Here is a 19982-nt window from a genome sequence, read left to right on the forward strand (position 1 = left end):
TCTCCTCATGGCTTCCCCTCTGGGACGCGCGCGCGCGCATGATATAGATGCGCGCGGAGGGAGCGTTGCGACGTCGGCGTGGAGAGGGGGGCGTTCCCCCCTCGCTGTTATCTTCAGCAGCTCTGTCCTCCGGTCAGTGTGGGATTCGTCGGCTGACTGGAGAGACACAGAGCAGGACACAGAGCGGAGGAGGGTGACACCTAGTGGCGGTAAAAGAGACCTATTTAGGTCTGGAGCTAGGCTCCTCACTGACAAAAAAGGGAGAAGATAGGAGGAGTTCCCCTGATTTTTCTCTATTAAGCCAATGGTCTTTTGGCAGCAGTCTGGCTTTCACACAGTCCCTTTTAAAGTGCAAAAATTTAAATATAAAAAAAAAAAAAAAAGACAAAAAAAAAGGAAAACAAAGATAAAACGGGGAAAAAAAAAAAAGGGGGTTTTTCTTTCAGGGGAAAGGTGTGCACTACCTTCCCATTGGCTTATAAGATTTTCTTGCCTTAAGCTACTTATTTTTGTTCTCCTTGCTACAACAGTCAGTTGTTGTTAGCGGAGTGCCTCAGTGTTGTATCATGGGCCCTAAAGGTTCGGGGACTAAAAGTGCTAAAAATGCAAAGAAACAGAAGGGTTCCCCCTCTAGCTCTGAGGATCTTAATCAGACTATGCTGGTTCTGTCCTCTCCTAAAAAGCTAGAAGATGCCGCCTTTGAGGAGCCATTAGGTGTGGTGGGTGCTGTGGCTGGCCCCATTCTGCCCGACCCAGTTTTTGTTACGCAGGATATGTTATCTGTCTCCCTGCAGGGGTTAGAACAGAGACAGACAACTTTGCTTACTAATTCTCTTGCAGGCAAGAAGCGGACTAGATCTCCGTCCCCTAAGTTGGTGTCCTCTGATGCTGAGATTCTCTCCCCAGAGGAGTTAGAATCCCAGGAGGACCAAACGGAGCAGATCCTAGAAGGTTCAGACATAGAGGAGTCCACTATTGAGGAACCTTTTTCGGTTTCTCAAGCAGAGAATCTGTGGGTACAGTCTTTAACGGACATGGTCCACTCAGCTTTTAAGCTGCCCTCGTCAGGGCCTCAGATTCCTGCCGTGTCTTCTTTGGGCTCCTTAAAAGCACCATTAAGTAACGCAGTGTTTCCGGTTCACCCTTTGTTGGAAGACCTGATCTTTCAAGATTGGGCCCGGCCCGATAAAATTTTTGTGCCTCCTAAAAGGTTTTCTGTTTTGTACCCCATGGAGGAAAGTTTTTCAAAGAAATGGGTGCTTCCCGCTGTGGATGCGGCGGTCTCCTGCGTGAACAAATCTTTAACTTGCCCAGTAGAGAACATACAGATGTTCAAGGATCCGGTTGATAAGCGGTTGGAAACCCTTTTGAAAGCATCTTTTTCTACAGCAGGGGCAGTTGTGCAACCGGCCGTGGCTGCAATTGGCGTTTGTCAGGCGTTAAAAGACCAGACTAAGCAGATGTTAAGAGAGCTCCCGGCTCAGCAAGCACAGGATCTGGCCGACCTCCCCAGGGTTTCGCGGTGGATGCCATAAAGGACTCCATCCAACAAGCTTCCCGTCTGTCGCTATTCTTGGTACATATGCGAAGGCTCCTGTGGCTAAAGAATTGGTCGGCAGAGACTCCGTGTAAAAAGCTGTTGGCGGGTTTTCCCTTCCACGGAGGAAGGCTTTTTGGGGAAGATCTGGATAAGTACATACAGACAATATCAAGTGGCAAGAGTACTCTTTTACCGGTCAAAAAGAGATTTCGAGGTCCGGCGTTTAAGCGGCAGCAATCCCCAGCCCCAGGGCCCTCGGCCCCCAGACAGTATCGACGGCCTCCCGCACGGTCAAAGTTTGGTAATAAGTCACAGGGACAGGCCGCGGGTGGCAAGCGACCATGGGCCCGCAAGCCAGTTAAACCTGCTCCGAAGTCAGCTTTATGAAGGGGCGCCCCCACTCAATCGGGTGGGGGGCAGGCTTCGATTCTTTGCAAAAGTTTGGGAAGCCAAGATCCCCGACAAATGGGTTCTTTCCTTGGTGACGGCTGGCTACAAAATAGAATTTCGGGAGTTTCCCCCTCCGCATTTTCAGGAATCAAGAATTCCAAGCGATCCAGAAAGGAAGGCTGCCTTGCTAACAGCCTTGGATCGTCTTCTAAACCAAGGGGTAATCGTAGAGGTACCAATTCAGGAGCACAAGCTAGGCTTTTACTCCAATCTGTTTATCGTGCCAAAACCCAACGGCGATGTAAGGCCCATCTTGGATCTAAAAATTCTAAACTCTTACCTGAGGATTCGGTCCTTTCGGATGGAATCCATACGGTCTGCCGCCGCAGCCTTGCAGCAGAACGATTTTTTGGCCTCGATAGACATAAGAGACGCGTATCTTCATGTTCCAATTTTTCAGGGGCATCAAAAATTCCTACGCTTTGCAATCGCAGGGCGCCACTATCAATTTGTGGCTCTCCCTTTCGGGTTGGCTACAGCCCCCCGTGTGTTTACGAAGGTCCTGGCCCCCATCTTAGCCAATCTAAGGACCCAGGGAATCTTGATCCTGGCCTATTTGGACGACCTCCTGATCATAGATCACTCTGCTTCGGGCCTGGGTCGAGCGGTAGCCCTTTCAGTTCAGTGCCTCGAGGTATTCGGTTGGGTTTTAAACCAAGAAAAGTCGGCTTTACAGCCCACCAAACGATTGGAATACCTCGGCATGCTGCTAGACACGGAGCAGCAAAGAGTGTTTCTCCCTTTGGAGAAGTTCAAAGGGATCAAAAAATTGATTCAGTTGGTGCTAAGCAAAAGGGAGCCAACTATCCGATTGTGCATGAGATTACTGGGAAAAATGGTGGCCACCTTCGAGGCGGTGCCATACGCTCAGGCACACACTCGAATCCTGCAGACAACCATCCTGTCAGCATGGAACAAAGATCCACAACTCCTGGATCTTCCGTTGATCCTTCCATCAAGGGTCCGGCAAAGTCTCTACTGGTGGCTAAAGCCTCAGAACCTCCTAAAGGGAAAATCATTCAGTCCCATCATCTGGAAGTTGGTAACCACAGATGCCAGCCTGAAGGGCTGGGGAGCGGTCTTGGATGGGCAAATCCAGCAGGGGGTTTGGGCAGAGTCGGAAAGATGGCTGCCAATCAATGTCCTGGAGATCAGGGCGGCACGCTTAGCCTTAAAAGCCTGGACGTCCAAACTTCAGGGATTTCCAGTGAGAGTGCAGTCCGACAACGCCACGGCGGTGGCATATATAAATCACCAAGGGGGCACGAAGAGTCGAGCCGCCCAAAGGGAAGTCAGCTTAATTTTCCTGTGGGCAGAGTCGCATGTACCATGCATCTCGGCGATTTTTATCCCAGGGGTGGACAATTTACAGGCGGACTTCTTAAGTCGCCAGCAGCTGGTGCCAGGGGAGTGGTCCCTCCATCCCCAGGTCTTTCAGGAGATCTGCCAGAAATGGGGATCTCCGGATGTGGACATCATGGCGTCAAGGTTCAACAGGAAACTGAGCAAGTTCATATCCCGATCAAGGGACCCTCTGGCCTGTGGAACCGATGCGTTGGTTTGCCCTTGGCATCCGTTCAGTCTGCTGTACGCCTTCCCCCCCGTTACAGATGCTGCCCCGCCTGCTGCGCAGGATCAGGGTGGAGAACAGACCAGTCATTCTGATAGCTCCAGCATGGCCCCGGAGGTCGTGGTACTCACTAATCGTGAGAATGTCAGTGGGAGAACCATGGACCCTTCCACTTCGGCCAGACCTACTCTCTCAAGGCCCGATACTCCACCCTGCCTTACGGCATCTAAATTTGACGGCTTGGCGGCTGAATCCCTGATCCTCAGGGGTAGGGGCCTATCTAGCCAAGTTATTTCTACTCTGATTAAGGCTAGAAAACCAGTCTCCAGAATAATTTATTACAGGGTCTGGAGGGCCTACGTAAGCTGGTGTGAGTCCCAGAGATGGCTTCCACGCAAATGCACCGTTGACAGGGTATTGCGTTTCCTCCAGATAGGGGTAGATAAGGGCTTGGCCTTAAGTACTATTAAAGGACAGATTTCTGCCTTATCAGTATGGTTTCAGAGGCCGCTAGCCACGCACTCGTTAGTTAAAACCTTTTTACAGGGGGTTTTACGCATTAATCCCCCCCATCAAGTCTCCGGTTTGTCCGTGGGATTTGAATCTTGTGTTGTCAGCGCTGCAAAAGCAGCCATTTGAGCCTCTGGCAGAGGTCCCGTTGGTATTACTGACTCGGAAATTGGTATTTTTGGTCGCTATGGCTTCTGCTAGAAGAGTTTCAGAGCTGGCAGCCTTGTCTTGTAAAGAACCATACCTTATTCTGCATAAAGACAGGGTGGTTCTCCGTCCACATCCGTCTTTTCTGCCTAAGGTGGTGTCCAGTTTTCACTTGAACCAGGATTTGGTCCTACCATCCTTTTTTCCAAAGCCCACTTCTAGAAAGGAAGGGTTGCTGCACACCTTGGATATTGTCAGGGCCATGAAGGCCTATCTCAAGGCTACAGAAGAGATTCGAGAGACGGATACATTGTTCGTTCTGCCGGAAGGGCCCAAGAGAGGTCAGGCGGCAGCTAAAGCTACCATCTCTAGATGGATTAAGCAGGTAATCGGTCAGGCCTACGGCTTGAAGGGGTTGCCCCCTCCTTTATCAGTTAAGGCCCATTCTACTAGGGCCATGAGCGCCTCCTGGGCAGCACACCACCAGATCTCTATGGCTCAGGTTTGCAAGGCGGCAACCTGGTCATCGGTCCACACGTTCACAAAATTTTACCAATTGGACGTGAGAAGAAGGGCCGATGCAGCCTTTGGACAGGCAGTGCTGCAGGCTGCGATTTGAGATCCTCAGGATTCGGGGCACCCTTGGTTAATTAATGAATTAATTAAATTAATCAGAATAATTATTTTTTGTTGGATTTAATTTGGATTTATTATGATTTAAAGAATACTTTCTGAATTAAATCTCCTGGCTGAGATGTCTCCCTCCCCTCATTGGAAGCATTGCTTTCGGACATCCCACATAGTAATGAATATGCCGCTCTGTGTCCCGTGATGTACGGAAAAGAAAAGGGGATTTTTAATACAGCTTACCTGTAAAATCCTTTTCTTGGAGTACATCACGGGACACAGAGCTCCCACCCCTCTTATGGGGAACATTTTGGGTGGCATACTGCTTGCTACAAAACTGAGGTACTCCTCCTATGGGAGGGGGTTATATAGGGAGGGGACTTCCTGTTTAAGATTGCCAGTGTCCATCACCTGAAGGTACTCCATATAACCCACATAGTAATGAATATGCCGCTCTGTGTCCCGTGATGTACTCCAAGAAAAGGATTTTACAGGTAAGCTGTATTAAAAATCCCCTTATGTACAGTGATGAAAATAAGTATTTGAATACCCTGCTATTTTGCAAGTTTTCCCACTTGGAAATCATGGAGGGGTCTGAAATTGTTATCGTAGGTGCATGTCCACTGTGAGAGACATAATCAAAAAAAAAAAATCCAGAAATCACAATGTATGATTTTTTTAACTATTTATTTGGATGATACAGCTGCAAATAAGTATTTGAACACCTGAGAAAATCAATGTTAATATTTGGTACAGTAGCCTTTGTTTGCAAGGTCAAATGTTTCTTGTAGTTTTTCACCAGGTTTGCACACACTGGAGGAGGGATTTTGGCCCACTCCTCCACACAGATCTTCTCTAGATCAGTCAGGTTTCTGGGCTGTCGCTGAGAAACACGGAGTTTGAGCTCCCTCCAAAGATTCTCTATTGGGTTTAGGTCTGGAGACTGGCTAGGTCATGCCAGAACCTTGATATGCTTCTTACAGAGCCACTCCTTGGTTATCCTGGCTGTGTGCTTCGGGTCATTGTCATGTTGGAAGACCCAGCCTCGACCCATCTTCAAAGCTCTAACTGAGGGAAGGAGGTTGTTGCCCAAAATCTCGCAATACATGGCCCCGGTCATCCTCTCCTTAATACAGTGCAGTCGCCCTGTCCCTTGTGCAGAAAAACACCCCCAAAGCATGATGCTACCACCCCCATGCTTCACAGTAGGGATGGTGTTCTTGGGATGGTACTCATCATTCTTCTTCCTCCAAACACGGTTAGTGGAATTATGACCAAAAAGTTCTATTTTGGTCTCATCTGACCACATGACTTTCTCCCATGACTCCTCTGGATCATCCAAATGGTCATTGGCAAACTTAAGACGGGCCTTGACATGTGCTGGTTTAAGCAGGGGAACCTTCCGTGCCATGCATGATTTCAAACCATGACGTCTTAGTGTATTACCAACAGTAACCTTGGAAACGGTGGTCCCAGCTCTTTTCAGGTCATTGACCAGCTCCTCCCGTGTAGTCCTGGGCTGATTTCTCACCTTTCTTAGGATCATTGAGACCCCACGAGGTGAGATTTTGCATGGAGCCCCAGTCCGAGGGAGATTGACAGTCATGTTTAGCTTCTTCCATTTTCTAATGATTGCTCCAACAGTGGACCTTTTTTCACCAAGCTGCTTGGCAATTTCCCCGTAGCCCTTTCCAGCCTTGTGGAGGTGTACAATTTTGTCTCTAGTGTCTTTGGACAGCTCTTTGGTCTTGGCCATGTTAGTAGTTGGATTCTTACTGATTGTATGGGGTGGACAGGTGTCTTTATGCAGCGAATGACCTCAAACAGGTGCATCTAATTTAGGATAATAAATGGAGTGGAGGTCGACATTTTAAAGGCAGACTAACAGGTCTTTGAGGGTCAGAATTCTAGCTGATAGACAGGTGTTTAAAATTCATTTTTTCAGCTGTATCATACAAATAGTTAAAAAATCAAAAATTGTGATTTCTGGAATTTTTTTTTTTTGATTATGTCTCTCACAGTGGACATGCACCTACGATGACAATTTCAGACCCCTCCATGATTTCCAAGTGGGAGAACTTGCAAAATAGCAGGGTGTTCAAATACTTACATACACACATACAGTGAGGAAAATATTACACACATATATGTGTGTGTGTGTGTGTGTGTGTGTGTTATATATTCTCAAATTTTCCACTGGAAAATGAGGGCTGGCGAGGAGCTGGGCTGCCTCGGAGGGGGGGGATTGATCGGGAGACTATCGCACCACTGGAAGAGGGCGTATAGGAAGAGGAAAGCCGCAGTATAGCACGCTGTTACAGCTGACATTGAAACTGGCTTTGCTCGCTCCCACACAGCCCTGCCTCCCCCTGACCCTGTGATGGACAGAATGCAGGTCCAATGCTGGGATGTGTTCTGTCTATCACATGCATGGGGTCAAGAGGAGGCGGGGGTGTGTGAGAGCGAGTGGAGACAGTTTCAATGTCGGCTGTTGCAGTGTGCTATATGGATCTACGATCCCGTGGCTCTAATCTTCCTCCAGTCCATGTCCTGGCCACCCTCGCTTCCTCCGCCCTGGCGAGGCTGAAATGGTGGGCACAGGTCATGCTGCAATGGTGGGCACTGTGTCATTTTATGAGGGTATGATTAGGGGTGGGGCAGGGTATCGCGCCCTCATAAATTATCTCATGAAATGACACTTAAATGTTTTTTATGCAGAATTGCATTACAAAAATAAATATGAACAACTTTATCAGTTCCCCTCAATGCAGGCTCACCTGTGCCCACCATTGCAGCATGACCTGTGCCCACCGTTGCAGCCTCAATTTTTTATTTATTTTTTGGTGGTAATAAGAATCAAAAAAAGGAAACATGCTGCAAACAAGCAGTTAAAATAATTAGTTGAAAAATAGCAGAGCACTGCCTGGTAAGCGAGTGTGCTCAGACACTTCTGTGCTTCCAGCTACATAGCTGTATATGTGCAATGCAAGATTTAAGCACTTCTGCCTTTTGAACTTTGTACTCTCTGAAGATTTGGGGACATCGCTACTGTGCTTCTTATGGTTTGCCTTGTTGGAGGCTCTGACAAGGGAAGCACAGCCCTGCTTCTATCAAGATAGTCTACATAGTGCAGAACAAGGCATGGAAAGTCTGTAATGGGGGGGGGGAAGAGATCAGCTTCTGGGCAAACACAATAAACACTAGACCTCTGCCTGCTTTTTTTTGGCAAAAATTCCAGAGTGCAGGTCCTCATTAAACCAAATTGTTATTCTAAACTGAATGAGCAGTAAAAGACACTTTGAATTTTTCTTAATTCGTGTGTGTGTTAGTTTTTTTTTTTTTTTTTTTTTAAACCATTACGTGTATTGCCAGCACTAGAACAAGGCATTTCTAAGGATGCTGCTAATTTGACCTCAAGCTTTATTATTGAGTTCACTACAAAATGATATGAGAATTTTGGGAAATCCCATAAAACTGCAGTACATAGTAGCTAGCTGGATGCTTAAAGCGGAGGTCCACCCAGCAGCTACAAATACTACAGCTGCTGACTTTTAAAAAATGGCCACTTACCTGTCCAGCGCGCCCGCGATGACAGCTCTGAGTCTTTACATCCAAGATGGTGGCAACCTGCAGCAGTCTCCATGTTTTTGCTTATCTGTACAAAGCAGGCTTTTTACAGGCAAATAACAAGCATATATACAAATTGGTTTTAGGGATAGATCTGCTTTAAGCCCCCTAGCCACCCCAAACTACCTCACTCTGGTGCCTATCCACTTTCCAGTCACCACTCTGACTACAAATGTCCAGCTGCATACATGAGGCTGTGTATGATCCTTTGGCCTCCCGCAATGCAGTACTTGGTGTCTGAATGGTTCATTCCAGCCCCTAGTGCATCACATTGGCGGAGGTGACTGCACATAGCAGAGGGCAAGAAATGTTTTCTTATTTCTAACACATTAATCTTTGCAATGATGCTGGCAGTTGAGAGAGGCAGATGTGGTAAGTATGGGAGAGTGCCGATGCAGAAGGAAAGAAGTTTTGTTTTTAGTAAACGTCTGCTTTAAAATCTTGTTTATGTTGGCCTTTAGAGCTGGATGACCCTACATTACATGCCTGATGATGAGTTTCAGTTGTTCTGGTCACCTGCATGCGTCTTCAGTAAGCAGACCTATCATCTTTGTTGATATAACTTGCTGGTGTTTTTTTTTTTTTCTTAACAGACTTGGGAGGATCCTAGTCACAAAGACAAGGATACAAATTGCCGTGGAGATAATGATCCTATAGATGTCTGTGAAATTGGCTCCAAGGTGTGCTTTTAATTGTTAGTTATTAAATTGCATTGTAGAGTTCTTATTTTTTCTGTTATCCTATTAGGGGGGTGAGGGGATAAGCTAAAAAATATGGCATGTCTGTACATGAATGGTGGTTCTGATTACTACTTGCAAAACAACCAGTCCATGTTTCTAAGTGGTGAAGGCACTAGCCATCGAATCCACCATTTCCATCCTGTTGCGAAAATCTGACAGTAAGGTGATGTTTCCCCATGGGGGGGAAAGGGGCCAAACTTAAAAAAATAAAGAAAAAAAAGTGCCCTGGTTATCAGTGTACATGTCCCTTTTTAGAGAAGCCGGCTATTGGCTCTCTTCTCCCTCCCTTATGCTGTCAGCATGAGGAAAGGTGTGTCGATAACCGGCCTCTATTTACATCCGTCATCGGCTGTGATTGGACACAGCTGATCATGTGGTAAAGAGCCACTGATTGGCTCTTTACCTCAATCTGTGATCTGTGTCCTGTCCTCCAGACACTGATCAGAGCACCCGGCAGTGGGCACGATTACGGGAGAGCATCATGACGGCATCTCAGAACTATCCGTCCGTGCTGTAGCTGTCATTCGGCTATAGCTTGGTCGGCAAGTGGTTAAGTGATGTAGCTTGGTCCCTATAGACAGGCAGGAGAGCAAAAAAACTTCCCATTTTTAGAACTAATCCTAGAATAGCATTATCCTTTGATTCCTGCATGTCTGTGATGCATCATATGCCTCGTACTTTAACGTTTATTTTACTATATAAAAATAGGAAGACTGGGCACAGCTCTCAAATCCTTCCATTTTGATGACACCATAGGCCATCTTGAAGCACCAATTATACTGACAGGAATGGAGAATCTTAATGCTATACTGTTTATGGTGTAAATCTACATGGAACTGTTTGGGAAGTAGATGGTACATCCATAAAAGAAAAACGTGCTAAAGGCCGTGTGCTAAAAATGTAGTTGAGCACTGTCTGTAATACTACTTTTTGTTTGCACTAACATCCAAATTTTCAGGTCAAACTTTCAGTGTGTAGCCCCTTTAAGGTCGGCTACAATTGCCTAAAACTGTAGGTAGTCTTTAGGAGTATTTAGTTGGCCTAAATGGTAGCCTTGCATTTAATATCCGCATGAAGTTTTTTCCCCCCACTTTAGCTTCAAATTAGTTAAGCACATCTTAAACAAGGCCTTAGTTTTCCTATAGCAAGTAATTTGAGCTGTGAACGGGAACTTCTAATTAGGGGTATAACTTTAGTGTTTACTCTTCAGGAAAAAGATGCAGATGTTTTCTTTCTTATGCAGGGAGTCTCCTGGGCGTTTTTATGAATGACATGCTTCATTGTATCTCTGAGGTTTTTTTTTTTTTAATGAGCCACAGTTAATTTTCAATTGTGAGGACTTATTGCAATGATTTGACTATTTCTGAGAAAAGCATTTTTTTTCTTAAGTCCGTGTGCTCCAGAAAGAAGATATACATTTTAAGATTAGTGTATTCCGATACTAAGAGTAGCTGTTCAGTAGTACAGAGCCCATGAAGCATGCTGACAAAATGTTAATGTCTACAGCTATTCTATACCTGCATGGGTGGCCTGTTTATATGAAATTCAGGCATTCTTGTCCAGCAGATGGATTACATCCAATGTCAGGAGGCTCTTTGTGTGGTCAGAATATGGCTGCACACGTTCCGGTTGCAGTGATGAGATTATTGTTGAGCATTTCAGGCTATGTAGAGAATTCAGGGCTTTTTAGTGAGTACATGCTTAAGTCCCAACATTAGACCTTTTAAAGTGGGGTAACTGAGAAAGGAGGAAACGTGCAGCTAAATTGTGATGAATGTTGGGCATGGCCTAAAGGAACATAGCCTATATTTAACCAAGTCTACTCACAGCACACAAGCTGCAGTCCTTGTACCCAACATTGACTCCTTAACTACTGTAGCACAAGTGCATTTCCCCAACACACCATAAACCTAAATGATTATCTTAATTGTAGCGCTACCCCTGCAGGAGCCACTTGAATATTGTTGGTGCATGGATATGTGTGCATGGACACATAGGATAACATGCTGGGGAGTTTACTGGCTGCAGAAAAAAACATCTGAGGCCCAAAACGGCAGCTGTAAAAAAAAGTCCAGTGAGCATGAGGCCTCAAGCTGAATATAGAAGCTGATTGGTTACTGTGTACAGTTGCAGGGAGAAAAAATGGCCAGCGTTGATGGTCAGGGGAGGAAAAATGTCAAGGGTTAGTACATCGGATGAAAAATGCCTACTATTCAGAGGGAGGAAAAATGGGCCCGCGTCAGTGGGAGGAATAAATGTCTGGCATTGGTGGCTAATGGGAGTTGCTCAGTAGGCATATAGGAGGGACATTTTGCCCTGTGGGAGAAAGGGGGGGTGGGGGTTTAGGGCTGATTCTTAAAGCCTGGAACCCCACTGTGTAGGTATTTATCTTATTTCTGTTGACATTGTGATATGCCCACTAAGGATAAGTGTACTCTAGGCTTGTTATCTTTTACATAGTTGGATTCTCCAGTGTTTCCTTTTCCTTGTTTGTGCTTTCAGTGAAGCTCACAAGATGTGACAAGGACTCTGGCAAGATCAAATTAATTGCTCCTGTATTTCCTGAAAATGTTCTTGGTCTGAAAAATAAAACTAGTGCAGCGACCAAATCTTGGCGCTGGTAAGCTGCAATATACTATATTTTTATGCTTGGGTTTGGATCTTTAAACTGCTTCCCAGTGTCCTGTTTTCAACCTGCTATGATGCATTTTCATTGCAGTTTTAGTAACAATCCTGTGCTTTTGTAGGCGGTTAATGGCCACAATTGCATCTCCCTTGCTTGTGACGTGTCGGCAACTTCCAAAGCTGTATCTTCCAGAAGCATTAATGGCAGGAGTCGCTGGGGTTTGGGGGGCTGTTCAGGAGTATTACAGAGCGTCTGAGTCTGTAGGTACGATACAACTCTTGGATGGTGTTGCAGCGTGACAAAGCTGGCACATGCTAACACAAATTGGGCTGGTATGCTGCATTGTAGTTGTATACTGTATTGGTTGGTTAATGGGTGACAATATTGTAGGACTATTTTCAGGACTGATTTGAGGATTGTCAAAGGATACAATTGCAGTTGTGCGGACCTTAGCTATGCTATATTTCTTTTTGATTTTGACTTGCACATTAAAGATCAGTGATGGAGTAACATGACAGTTGTTGAAAAGCCTTGACAGATAGTGTTGCATGCTGTTCTTTAAAACTTTTATAAGGAATCATTAACATAAGCTGTTGTGGTGTTGCAGGTTTGCTCCAGGGGAGATGTAATTCAAGTTAAAGTTCTTGGTGCTCTGGGACTCATAGATGAAGGAGAGATGGACTGGAAAATAATCGCAATCAATATTGATGATCCTGAAGCCGATAAGTTCAATGGTTGGTTGTTCTACTCTAGCATAGATTGCAGAGATTACATGTACCTGCCTTTTAGGGTTTTTAAACAGGACTTTCTTATTTTATACCAGAAAATAAAGATACAATTGAGCAAATCAGAAGTTTTTTTTAGCCTCTGTTCACGTCTAGTATACCATCAGGCTTAGGAAAGCTTGAAAACAGAAATTTTCCCTAAACCTTATTACATATTTAAAGTGAACTTGCATTGGGTTAAGCAATACCCTTTTTTTGTTTAGCAAAAAAAAAAAATGTATAGGGTTTTCATTTGTAATGTTTTTTTTTATTGAAAATCTACATAGGCGAGTTTGAAAAAAGACACAAGTCCAACCTATGTGTGTATTTTATATGTCAGTATTACATTGTATATCCCTGTATGTTGCAGTCGTTCAGGTGCTTATCTTATCCAATATTTTTTTTCCCCCCCAAGTCCTCTTCCAGGACGGCTTACAGAGATGGGCTCCTCCCACCCAGCACAGGAAATGCATGATCCACATGATAAAAGAGAGCCCACAGGCAGTAGCCCCTCCAGTATTTGTTTCCTCTGGCCAGACAGGAATATTGTTGTTTTTCTCTGGCTTTCGTGCTAGGTGGCAGGGGCCTCCTGGCTACAGCATCCCAGAACAGGGGTAGTGAACCTTGGGAGGCAGATGGCTTGAGCTTTCTCGGGGTACCCTGAAAAGGGAGTCTTGAATTTTTGCTCCAGGGGACCCCCTCTATCCACAGGAGTCTGGTTGGCAGCATGCCTGTAGATTCAGGTACACTGGCAGTGTGGGATTTTGACTCGGGTGAGTTTTTCCCGGGGGATAGTGCGGACTTGGGTGTCCTGAAGGTTGGTGCTTGGCTCAAAAGCTTAGTGATCTGCGCTCCTACCTTCAAAGCAGAGCGGAGGAAGTGGCTTGGCAGCCATGTGTTTGGTAGCAAACACTGACCAGGTGATCGGGGGTACAAGCTCCATGCACTGTTCCAGGAGAGGTGTCCGATCCACAGCGCCAGACCGGGATCCTCACTGCTTGACCTTTCAGGGCTACAGAGAAGATGGTGGAAGCCATTTTGTCCTGTGCTGGTAAGTCACCAGAAAGGAGACTGAAAGCAGGTCTGGGACACCTGCAGACTCTAGCCCCAAGGTAAAGGGGGAAAATGGGGGTTCCTCTTTTCTTGCTCCCTGGTAAAGGGGGCACCAGGGGTTTTGAGATTATTCTCTGTACTATCCACAGGGCTGGTCTGGGGAGTCTGGTTGTGTGTGTGTGTGGTGTGTGTCCCCAATTTTTTCCCTACTCATTGTGGAGCTTCTTTTGGGTCTCCCTAGGTGGATGGGTGGTGTTCGGGGGCTGATCGTCTGCACCTTGTCTCTTGTAAAAGGCTTATCCCGCCTCGTGTCCTCTCCCTCTAGGACGGAGGATAGGCGAAAAAGGGGAGCCACCTAAAGGACAGAGTTATCTACTGCCTGGATACCAGCTCCAGTGCTGCAATGCTTTTTGTTATGGAGTCCAGGTTAAGGGATCCTTCTCCGGTGGAGGAGAAGCAGCCATCCTTGTGGGTGCTGTGGCTCAAGGGAAGCCCTCCCTTACTCTCGTTTGGCCAAACACCATATCCTCTGTTGCTGAAATCCTGATGTTTGCTGCTGATTTAATATGAGGTGAAGCAGCCATGGCCTACAGGTTAAGTACTTTGACGGTCAGTGCAACCATGGGAGACTTCCTGAACGACATGAGTTCTAATCCCTGTGTCTGCTTTTACCCATGAAGGGGCCACAATTCGCAGGTTAAGTACTCTGAAGGCCAGTGTAGCCATGGGAGACTTCCTGAAAGATGTTGGATGTTATCCTAGCGTCGACTCATTGTGACCTTGGACAAGTCACTTTAAAAGATGGATCATGGCTGCTGGCTTCCCCAAATCTTTTGAAGGGAGTACTGCATAGCTGGAGCAGTGGCATTCGGAGTCCCTGACTACCTCCCATATGGGGGGAGGGGTACACATCTGCAGAGGCAGGTAAACTATGTTGGTAAGCTGGTAAGTTTTGTGAGAGGGAGCACGTTCAGGGAAGCAGTTGGTGGACCTTGAACTTCCCAGGAGTATTACAGCAGACTTCATCTGATTTGCAAAGCTACACCATGTACTCTGGTTTCACCATGACACCTGCTTTAATTTTGGTAGATGGCCATAAGGTGGTTACCATTAGGAGGATGTCCTCTTTGGTTGCTGTGGGTGTTTGCACACCTCCTACAAACACAGAGTGAATGTGTTTTGTGTGCCTGTCCACCATTAATGTGGTCATTTGGAGGCTGAGGCCCTAACACCTACAATCTGCAGAGCTTGGGCTAGAACGAAGGGGCTTAAAGCTGTGGTCCCGTCCTGATCAGGTGGTTCTAGTTTGTCCGTTCAGTAAGCCGTCCTGGAAAATGACTTGGGAAAGCAAGAGTTACATCACTGCGGTGCGGGACACTCTAAAACTTGAGGATTTGGCGGAGGCATCAGACATGCCGGTCCCTTTTGGGTTCCGCAAGCCACCCCGCACCGCAAAAGTGTTTCCTTGTGTTTCGTATCTGGATGACTTGTTATACAAAGAATGGGATCGGCCGCAGAAAGCTTTTGCTGTACCAAAGTACTTTGCGTGTGGAAGGGGCTCCCGCTTTTAAGGACCCCGCAGACAGGAGAGCTGAGGCTGTGGCCCGCTCCTTATTCACAGTGGTGGGGTCGGCGGTGAGACCGGTTTTGGCCAGGGCTCTTGTGTCAGACACTTACCAAATGGGCTAAGTCCCTGGTACAGGAGCTGGATGCGCAGAATGCTTCTGAAACCTGCGTTGACCTGGCCGACCAGTTAGTGCAAGGTCTAAAGTTTGTCTGTGAGTCAGCCCGGGACATGCTTCCCTTGCTTTCCAGGGCCTCCGCCTACGTGGTGGTACTACACTGCCTTGTGTGGCTGAAGTGTTGGTCTGCGGACCAGTCCTCTAAGAAGTCCCTGGTGGACTTGCCCTTTAAGGGTGAATGGCTTTTTGGGGCTTCCCTAGAGGACATCATAAAGGATGCCACAGGCGGTAAGAGCACTCTGCTCCCGCAGTCTGGGAAGGGTAAGGAGCCTCGCCGTAGGCAAGGGCCCTCATTTACTACCCCCAAGCGGTCTTTTTGCTCGCCAAGTGCGACAGGAAAACGTTTTCAGGGTGCCAAGGCATCCACTGAAGGACAAAAGCGCACCTGGTACCGCAAGCCTGCGGACAAGCCTGCCTCCGCCTGAAGGTTTGCCCTCGCCCACAACTCGGGTTGGGGGCCGGCTTCGCGGCTCGGTGGAGGTCTCTTCTTTCCGACCGTTGGGTTTGCAAAGTAGTTTCCTCGGGGTACAAGATAGAATTTCTCTCTTGTCCGCCAAACAGATTTTTTCCCCCCAACCTCCGGCTTCCTCCGGGTCGCCTGGAGGATCTGTCGGGGGCTGTCCAGGATCTTCTGGTCAGAGGAGTAATTGTGCCGGTTCCCTCAACGGAACATTTTCAGGGGTTTTACTCCAATCTGTTTGTAATTCCCAAGAAGGACGGGATCCGTCCAGTCCTGGAGTTTAAGGCCCTCAATTGCTTTGTCAAGGTACAAAAGTTCAGGATGGAGTCAATACGCTCAGTAATAGCAGCGCTCCATCAGGGGAATTTCCTAGCATCCTTGGACATCAAGGACGCGTACCTGCATATCCCCATATGTGCAAAACACCAGAGATTTCTGCGTTTTGCGATCGGGGGGGACCACTTTCAATTTGTGGCCCTCCCATTCGGCCTGGCCTCGGCACCTCGGGTTTTTACCAAGGTGCTCTCCCCGATTTTGGCCCTGCTGCAGCAGCGCGGGATCGCTATCATGGGATACCTTGACGACCTTCTTCCGAGAGCTTCCTCAAGCTCAGAATTAGAAAAGGACGTGTCTATCACCTGTCAGACCCTCCGAGAATTCAGTTGGCTGCTGAATATCCAAAAGTCAGTACTGGTACCGTAGCGGCTGGAGTATCTGGGGTTGGTCCTGGATTCCTCAGAGGCGAGCGTTTTCCTCCCAGCAGAAAAACTGCAGACTCTGCAATCTGCGGTGCAGCGATTGGTGACCCAGAAATGGGTGTCGCTTCGCTTTTGCATGAGAGTACTGGGTTTGATGGTGGCCTCTTTCGAGGCAGTCCCGTATGGCCAATTCCACACGTGTTACAGAAGGAGATTCTGTCACGTTGGAACAAGCTTCCTTCATCTCTGGATTACCAGATTCGGGTAAGTCGACTGACTTACCCGGTACTCAGGAACGGGAAATCGTTCCTGCCGTGTCACTGGACAGTGATTGCAACGGATGCCAGCCTCTCCGGCTGGGGGGGTGTCTGGGGTGTCCAGTCAGCCCAGGGGCGTTGGACTCAGGAGTCCCGTCTTCCGATCAATGTACTGGAGCTCCGAGCGATCAAGTTGTGTCTCTCCAAGTGGTCTCTGGGTCTGCAAGGCTGACCGGTCAGAACCCACCAGACAACACCACGGCCGTGGCATACGTCAATCATCAGGGGGGCACACGAAGCTCAGGTGCAGCGACGGAAGTCACGCACATCCTCCGCTGGGCCGAAAGCTACGTTCCAGCTTTGTTGGTGTACATTCCGGGGGTGCTGAATTGGCTATCCAAGTCGCTAGACAAAGGAGAATGGTCGCTACACCCGGAGGTGTTTCAGACTCTGTGCCAAAAATGGGGCACTCCAGACGTGGACCTTCTGGCGTCCTATCTCAATCGGAAGATTTGTGACCAGATCGAGGGACCCTTAGGCGGACGCGTCAGACGCGCTGGTAGCGCCTTGGGGTCACTACTGTCTAATATACGTCTTCCCTCCCCTGCAGCTTCTTCCCCATCTGCTACGCAGGGTGGAAGCCGAGGGGATACCAACAATCCTGATCCCCCCGGATTGGTTGTGCCGTCCCTGGTACGTGGACCTGGTGCGTCTGGTGGCAGACGTTTCCTGGCGTCTACCCCTGAGAGAAGACCTTCCGTTGCAAGGTCCGATCTTTCGCCCTGCTTTACAGTCGCTGGCTTTGACGGCGTGGCTGTTGAGAGCCAGGTGTTGAAGGACCGAGGCCTGTCGGACCCGGTGATTTCTACCATGGTACGAGCACGGAAGTCCACTTCACTAAAGATTTACCATCGTACATGGAGGGCCTACATCTCTGTGTGAAGAGATGAATTGGCACCCCTCTACATACGTGGTGTCCCGAATTCTGCTGTTTTTACAGCGTGGAGTGGATCAGGCTCTCGCCTTAAGTACGGTGAAGAGTCCGATATCGGCTCTAGCTGTCTACTTTCAGCGACCCTTGGCGTCGCACTCCCTAGTGCGTACGTTTGTGCAGGGGGTCCGGCATGTGGCCTCTTCTGTGCGTCCTCCGCTACCTCCATGGGACTTGAATTTAGTTCTTTCGGCGCTTCAAGAAACTTCGTTTGAGGACATTCGGAAGATCCCCTTGTTGACTATGTCTCAAAAGGTGGTTTTTCTGGTGGCAATTACTTTGGTCAGACGAGTATCTGAACTGGCGGCCTTGTCTTGCAAGGCTCCCTACTTGGTCATCCATAAGGATAAGGTGGTGCTGCGGCCACAGCCATTATTCCTTCCAAAGGTTGTTTCGGCCTTTCACATTAATGAGGACATTGTTCTTCCATCCTTATGTCCTCAGCCGAAAAACCAGAAGGAGGCCACTTTGCATTCCTTGGACGTGGTTTGAGCCCCACGGGTGTACTTGTCTGCTACGGCTCCGTTTTTGGAAGTCGGACTCACTGTTCGTGTCGGTGACTGGTCCTAAAAAAGGTCTGGTGGTCTCGTCTGCCACCATTTCTAGGTGGATCAGACAGGTCGTGCTCCAGTCCTATGCCCTAAAGGGGCCGGTGCCTCCCTTTCAGGTTACGGCGCATTCGACCAGGGCGATTGGTGCCTCTTGAGCTTTCCGTCATCAAGCATCGGTCTTTCAGGTATGTAAGGCGGCGACCTGGTCGTCAATCCACACCTTCTTAAAATTTTACAAGGTGGATGTGAGTGCATCTTCGGATGCCTCCTTTGGCCGCAAGGTTTTACAGGCGGCAGTTTAAGGTTGAAGTTCCTCCGTTGAAGAACTCTGGTTTGTTTGGGGTGAAGCCGGGTTTGCTGTGTTTTTTTTTTTTTCCCACCCCCTCGAAATTTTTGACACTGCTTGGGGACGTCCCTAAGGTCAATGCTGCTGTGTCCGTCCATGAACGGAAGAGAAAATAGGATTTTTGTACTCACCGTAAAATCCATTTCTCTGAGTTCATGGACGGACACGGCACCCACCCCTTGTTTGTTTGTACTGCTTGTCTACGAACTGAGGCTGGATGCTTCCAGAGAGTGGGATTTACCTGGGGGACACGCTCCCTGGGAGGTGCTGTACTGAGAAGTGTTTTTAACACTTAAAGTGCTGTTTTTTTCTGCCTAGTCTCTCCTAGAAGAAAGGTATATAACCCTAAGGTCAATGCTGCTGTGTCCGTCCATGAACTCAGAGAAATGGATTTTACGGTGAGTACATAAATCCTATTTTTTTTTTTTTTTTTTATTTCTACACAAAGCATATTTTAAAGTTGGGACTTTGCTATGGTTTTAAAATTAATTTAAAAAAAATCACAGGAAAGACGCATTTCCCCAGTCGTCTTTCAAGTCAGCCCTTGAGAGATGAAGCTCCTCCTCACAATCAGGAAACCCATTGCAACTAATTTTCTTCCCTTTAAGAGGCGGTCCCTCAGGTCCCTGGTCAGTCTTAGTGTTTCCTCCATCCGGAGGAGACATGTTGCCAGAGGACCTGGAGGGGCTCCATCTCTCATGGGCTGACATGGACAGGAGTCTACTGAGACGGCGGCGGCTTGTGCACAGTTTGCTGGAGGCACAGCATGGCACAGAGAGCGGTAGAGCCTCAGAATGGCAGGTAGTTTGACTCACCGGCGGTGGAGGAGGTCGGCTTTATGGCGGCCACGGGCAACCCTCCTTAGGCAGAGTGCAGGAGGTGTCCTGGGTTTGATTTTCTGCTGTGCCCAGGCGAGGAGATTGGCGCCGTGGTGTCGTTCCCTTGCTGGTGTCAGCGGGTGGGCGTGTACCCACGTCTGAACGCCGCTTGACCCGGATGATGCAGCGCATCACTTTCGGGGCGGCATGACGTCATCGGCGTGCGCCGGGGAGCTGGTCCTTCCCCTTAAAGGTGCAGGAAAATCAAATGGCCGGCTGGTGCCATCAGCGTGGACACGGCTGGAGGATACAGCACGGACGCCATTGCAAGCCAGGATGCTGGAAGAGGACGAGATTCCATTGGCCCAGGCTCCAGGAGGCGAAAGCACCAGCAGGATACAGGTAGGCACCAGTGGGTGACCTTTTGTATCTCTTTTAAAGTGACAGCAGCTAGATGGTGGTAGT

At 47.9% G+C, this 19982-nt stretch overlaps 1 protein-coding gene across 2 annotated transcripts in view; it reads left to right on the top strand.

Moving 5' to 3' along the window:
* The window catches only part of PPA2 (inorganic pyrophosphatase 2), a 58042-nt gene that overhangs the window by 18694 nt on the left and 19366 nt on the right, over positions 1-19982 (top strand). For both annotated transcript variants that reach the window (XM_040329712.1, XM_040329705.1), the window contains 2 exons: positions 9065-9151; positions 12445-12571. In XM_040329712.1, the coding sequence (XP_040185646.1) occupies positions 9065-9151; positions 12445-12571 (214 nt within the window). The remainder of the gene's footprint in view (positions 1-9064; positions 9152-12444; positions 12572-19982) is intronic.

This window comes from Rana temporaria, chromosome 1 (assembly GCF_905171775.1).
Source record: "Rana temporaria chromosome 1, aRanTem1.1, whole genome shotgun sequence".
Lineage (NCBI taxonomy): Eukaryota > Metazoa > Chordata > Amphibia > Anura > Ranidae > Rana > Rana temporaria.